The 6,076-nt window shown below is 46.2% G+C and overlaps 1 protein-coding gene across 1 annotated transcript; it reads left to right on the plus strand.

Moving 5' to 3' along the window:
- The first annotated feature begins 538 nt into the window (after window positions 1-538).
- Window positions 539-5,774, plus strand: Hebp2 (heme binding protein 2). The gene is made up of 4 exons (XM_032895274.1): window positions 539-640; window positions 1,075-1,210; window positions 1,979-2,159; window positions 5,198-5,774. The coding sequence occupies exons 1-4, from the start codon at window positions 539-541 to the stop codon at window positions 5,394-5,396; spliced, it is 618 nt and encodes a 205-aa protein (XP_032751165.1). The 3' UTR covers window positions 5,397-5,774.
- The last annotated feature ends 302 nt before the right edge of the window (window positions 5,775-6,076 follow it).

Raw genomic sequence — 6,076 nt, forward strand, 5'->3', positions numbered from 1 at the left:
AACCCGCAGCAGGAGTCTTGGAGCTCCGCTGTGAAGTCCTGGAACAGGCGATTCTCTATTGTGACCGTGGGGAGGAAACTGATTCAGCAGAGGCGATGGCAGCGTTTGCAGCCTAGGGAGAGGATCCCTAAATGGGCGCCCGGACCGGTTCCACAGAAACCGAGCTAGCAGCTGCTCAGACCAACGCCCACCATTGCCCACAATGCAGCTCTGCAAAACAACGAGCTAGGCTGGAGGGACTCCGCTGAGGACCCGGGTGACCCAGGGCCAGCCTGCGGATCCTGATCAGTCTGACCAGAGGCGGATCCTGACCACACCCCACACCCCTGCAGAGGGGTGTGGTCAGGGCTGGCGCAAGCCTCGGGTGGGGACTCAGCTCCCTTTAGATCGCGACGCCGCCTTGCGGCTCAAACTGAGAATGTCCTAGAGACCCGCAGTAAGGGTTGCAGGGCCCTGCGTGCGCCGGTGGGGCAGGTACTCAGAACAAAGTGGCCGGTGGACATAGACAGGGCGCGACCCTTGCAAGCTGCCCTAGCCCATGGCAGAAGAGCCAGAGCCAGACCTCGGGGTGGCCGAGGGCTCAGAGGAGCAGGCCATGGAGATGCCGAGCTGGAAGGCTCCAGAGGACATAGACCCTCAGGTAGGCGTCTTTCATGGCCGGCAAAGATTAATCTGGGCTTCTTTACTGTGGCATGGAGTCCCCTGGAGTTGCGTTTAAAAATACTATTTTCGATCCTGCGCAAACCAGGAGATGCGTTTGTTTAGCTGACCCCCAGGAGAGAGCCATACACCCACTTCCTGTGGGGCGGCCTGGGGGCGGGGTAGGGAGGAACTGGTTACTACAGACCCAGCGCTTCGATTTAAGAAATGCTTGTAACCTGTCCTTAGGGCAGTATCTACCCCACATCCCATAGGGAAACCTTTGGAGAGTCCATGCTTGTCCTAAAGAATTTCGGGCCAGCAGCTCCTTCTCTTCGCAGGCAGTCTCCTGTATCTCTGACTCTCACCTCCTGATGTTCCTGAGTTGCCGATGTTCATATTTTGCTTCTCTAAGTTTTCTCTGTACCATTTTAGCCAGGAAGTTATGAGATCCGACACTACGGACCAGCTAAGTGGGTCAGCACTTGCGTGGAGTCTCTGGACTGGGATTCAGCCATCCAGACTGGTTTCACAAAGTTGAATGGCTACATTCAAGGCAAAAATGATAAAGGTAAAAGAAGCCTCTGAGTTTTAGCTTGCTGGCGAAATCTGTTTCGTAATAGCCGAATGACTGAAACGCTAATGTTTGTATTCATGCTTGTCCTCAAGAACCTTAGTGTAGCTACAGGAGAGTGCTGCTAGGTTCTGCTTTTCAACGTCTATAGTTTGTCTATAGTTTCCTCGTTTTTTTGCTAGATGAGAGGGGACTCTGTAACTAAGGAGAAGTCCTTTCCTGTGCCAAATGCCTCTAATAATTAGTGACGGATAGTGATATCAAGGGACAGGAAGATGTGCAAGGATGTGAGTCTCAAGTCACGATTTGTGTGTGTGTGTGTGTGTGTGTGTGTGTGTGTGTGATTTTGCAAGTCGCTTAGCTTTAGGACCAAAATTTCTGAGATATAGAGAAGAATAATTAATTGGCCCATGTTTTCTGTAATTTCTTCTTTATGTTTAAAAACATATAATTCATTAACCCCAAAATACAACTATAGAAATGCTTCATGCAATGTGTCATCCTACCACTACCCTTTTAAAAAAGAGAGAGAGAGAGAGAGAGAGAGAGAGAGAGAGAGAGAGAGAGACATCTCAAGGGTACATTTATAGTGGCGCTACCCTTTTAAGAGAGAGAGAGAGAGAGAGAGAGAGAGAGAGAGAGAGATCTCAAGGGTACATTTATAGTGGCGCTGTACAGGAAATCAAGAAGTTCACATAAAATAGATTAGAAACTTTGTATTCGCCACAAACACACTAAAGTCGCTTTCATTATTTCTTGACGTAGAGATGAAAATCAAACTGACAGCTCCGGTGACGAGCTTCGTGGAGCCCGGCTCAGGTCCTTTTAGTGAGTCTACCATTACCATTTCCCTGTATATCCCCTCTGAGCAGCAACATGATCCACCCAGGCCTTCGGAGTCAGATGTCTTCATTGAAGATAGAGCTGAAATGACTGTGTTTGTGCGGTAAGTGGTGGATAATAAACCGCTATGCTGCCTGCTTTCTGCTGTCTGCTGCCTTCTGCCTGCTGCCTGCCGCCTGCCACCTGCTTGTTTTACTTCCAAGCATTCACCATTTTCCTCCTGTGTAATTTTAGCAAGCTTCTCACCCTTCCGTAAGAAAAGTTTACTATAGTTCATGATGTTTTCCTACTGTCTTGGTTTTTTAAGCTGTCACTGAAGTCTACTGCGAGGTAGAATCGAATCATCGAGAAGTCTTTGTACACCTTCCACATATAAAACAGCAAAATTACATCACCCAGAGCATAGGATTGTCCTTTCCAACAAATAGACAGGCCTGAACAACAATGCCTTCAAAAAATAGCATATGGTATCTGTCCTAGTCTGTTTGGGCTGCCACAACGAATACTATAGACTCCGTGGCTTACTCCAAACACAAGTTTGCTTTTTGTAGTTCTTTCTAGAAGCTAGGTTCAAGTTCAGGACACTGACGGGTTTTCGTGTCTGGCTAGAAATCATTTCCTGATCATATAAGCACCTTTGACCCTGTTTTGTAAGGGTGATAATCCCTTTCTTAAGGGCTCAAACCCCCCCCCCCAGGATATAACCACCCTCCAGAGGCTCTTAAAACTATCCCACTTGTGATGAAGAGTTCAGTATGAATTTGAGAGAGACAGACATTCAGTCCACAGCATTCTGTCCCAAATCGCAGAAGCTTTGTGTCTTTCTCACAAAAAATGCATCCAGATCCATTTTACTAGCCCCAGAATCTTCCAGCACTGACTCAAAAGACTCATTTAAATAACATCCAAATAAAATCTGGCTCGAGGCTCAAGGCATGATTCATCTCTTGAAGCAAATTCTCTCTAGCTGTGGGCCTGTAAAAGCCAAACAAGCTATGGGTTTCCGAAGTACAACAATGTGACGTGACGTGCCAGGGAGAGATATCCCCCTTTCAAAGGGAGAATAGAGAGAAGAAAAGATAATGGGCCTCAATCAAGGCTTTAGATAGCTTCCTTGACTCAAGACTCTGCCCGACGGGATCCGTTAGAATGGATGTTGGATCTCCCAAGCTTTCCTGGACAGGAATTGGGCCCTTGATACCTGACATGTCTGAATCTCACGACTTTGGGTGTCCCCAAGCCCAGCAAAGTTGTTCTGTCTAGAATCACCTCCTTGTAGTTTCTCCCAGGCTACAGTTGTCTACCAGTCACCCTTCTAACTGGCATCGCCTCCCCCACAGTTCCATTAGGGAAGGCTGTGGTGGGGAGGGTCTGGGATGGCCCAGCCCTTGCTGTTGCCCTCTGCCCATGTGCATCTAGGTATAAGGCGACATTGCGGACTAGAATAAACATGGTCTTTGCTCTTCTTTGAAGGATCTTGTCAAGGGCAGACAGACTGACTTTTTTTTTTTTTTGCATTGGCATAGTTATAATAAAACTTATATCAATGAAGCATACATAGTAAAAATGCTTTTTGTTTCTCCTTCTTAACCTTCTGAGTAAAAGTAATGGTCCTTGCACGTCAAGCACTTCAGCAGGTCAGTGTGCTGTTGGGATTTCACCTCAGGATACTGTGATGTGTGCAGTTTATTAAACTTTTATTCTCTTTCCTGTTCCATTCTTGCAGCAGCTCCATACTTCAAACCTGCCCTGTCTCTCGGCCTCCGTTCATATTCAGATGCCAGCAGGTTCCTTTCTGCTCAGCATCCTGTAACCTTATCCCAGAAGGCCATTGGCTACTATGTAACATTCTTGTTCCTAGCTTTGGTTCTCCTTTTACACCTAATCTTACTCTCTGACAGTGTTCACACTTTTGTCATTTCCATTTTCCTAATCTTTCCCTTTCTTTGTTGGGGGAAAATCATCGTTCGTTCTAAGACCAACTCAGAAGGCACCATTAGCTCTGACTGAGTCCTTACTATTTCTCAGAGCCCTTTTTTAAAAATAAAAGGAGCAAAAACTTTTTTTTCCAAAGATTTATTTGTTTCCTGTATATGAGTACACTGTCGCTGTCTTCAGACACACCAGAATAGGGCATCAGATCCCATTACAGATGGTTGTGAGCCACAATGTGTGCTGCTGGGAATTGAACTCAGGACCTCTGGAAGGGCAGTCAGTGCCCTTAACCACTGAGCTGTCTCTCTAGCCCATTCAGAGCCCCCTCTCTGTTAAAGTACTAATGTTTAGATAATGCTACCAAAATGTTGATCTCATCCACTGGGCTGTGAATGTATAGACAGGCAAACTACATTGTGTTTATCTGTAACCCACTGTTTGAGCCAGAAGAGAAAATGGGGAAGGATTTTAGTGAATGTGGGACTTGGGTCTATTGCCACACCCAGGTATTTGGGAAGCTGAGACAGAAGTTAAACCTAAGCCTGAGAGTTCTGACACAGCCTAAGCAACTAAGACTCCATCTCAAAAGTGTGCAGCAACAGTAGCAGAACAAATGAAACACGACATGATGGAGTGAGGCTTGCTGGTACACTTCCCTAAAACTAGCATTGGGGTGGCTGAGTTAGGAGGATCTTGAGTTTGAGGCTTGCCCCAGCTACAGTGTTTCTAAAGGTTGCCTGGGCTATATAGCAAGTGGTGACTTTCAGAGCAGCCTGAATTGTATACAAAAGAGAACAAAGGAAGGAAGAGAAAGGGATGGGAGGGGCTTGGGGTGTGGAAGAGGAGTGAGCATATGAAGGGGCTTCTGAGTGGTTCTCTAAATTAAAGCACTGTTTGCTTCTGGTGAACGCTCCTAGTGAGGTGCTCGGGCTGTATCCCAGACACCCACAGTGTACATTCTCATAAGGTTCTATGATGAGTTTTGTATATATTGGTCCACATGAGAAGATGTAAGTTCCAAATCTGTCAAAGGATGAGAATTGATCGTCCTCCTGAGTCTCTCAGATCTAGGCATGAAGGTCAGTGGTTGCCTGAAAGCCACTTCCTCCAGCTTTCAGGGCCCCAGCCCCTGCTGTTGACTCCAGACCATCACTGGCATCTGTAGTAAAGTCGGTCACTTACGAACAACCGCTTCTTCATCCGTAGGTCTTTCGATGGATTCTCCAGTGGCCAAAAGAATCAAGAGCAACTTTTGACCTTGGCTAACATTCTGAGGGAAGAAGGAAAAGTCTTCAATGAGAAGGTCTTTTACACCGCAGGCTACAGCAGTCCTTTCCGGTTACTTGACAGAAATAACGAAGTGTGGCTGATTCAGAGAAACGAGCCCTCCGACGAAGACAAGTAAGGAAAGGAAGATCACTGGCAGGGGCAGACCTTCTGCTGAGCCCAGTCATTGACAGCGCTCCTAGGTGACGCATGTGGTGTCCTTGGCTTGAGCTACCACTGTACACCATGCTTATTCCCAGTGTGCCTTTGTAAGTAGCTTTATTTAGATACAGGGTATAAACACATACCCGGAAATGGGTCATAACTCAGGTGGCCTCTATTTCCGAGAGGATCCGAGACAATGCGTGGCATTTCCCTCTCATTGGCCCTAGCACTGTTGTCTTGCCTCTCTACTTGGACTTAGGGCATTTGAATGCTCTCCCTTCCTTATAATAGCAGCGAAAATGTTAAAAATGTACTCTGTGTGGAAGTAAAATTATGTTGGCTACAAAAATAACCTTACTGCCTCTCCTGTTGAGTTTTTCCATTGGATCCATGTCCTGATCCAACTGTTGCTCCCTGAACAAAAAAAGTTCTTACCTTAATGCGCTGACAAAATTTGGAGGCAGAAGATGAGTTTGACAAGATGATGAGACTTCCTATGCTACTTGACAAAAACAAACAAACAAACAAACAAACAAACAAAAAAACCCCACACAGATACCTAATTGTAACATTTGCTTGAATTTTTAAAGAACTGCATATAGTCTAGTTGTTCTAGATGTATGGAAATTCTTACTCTTTCCAAAAGTGGGTTGC

Source organism: Rattus rattus, chromosome 2, assembly GCF_011064425.1.
Source record: "Rattus rattus isolate New Zealand chromosome 2, Rrattus_CSIRO_v1, whole genome shotgun sequence".
NCBI classification, from domain to species: Eukaryota; Metazoa; Chordata; class Mammalia; order Rodentia; family Muridae; genus Rattus; species Rattus rattus.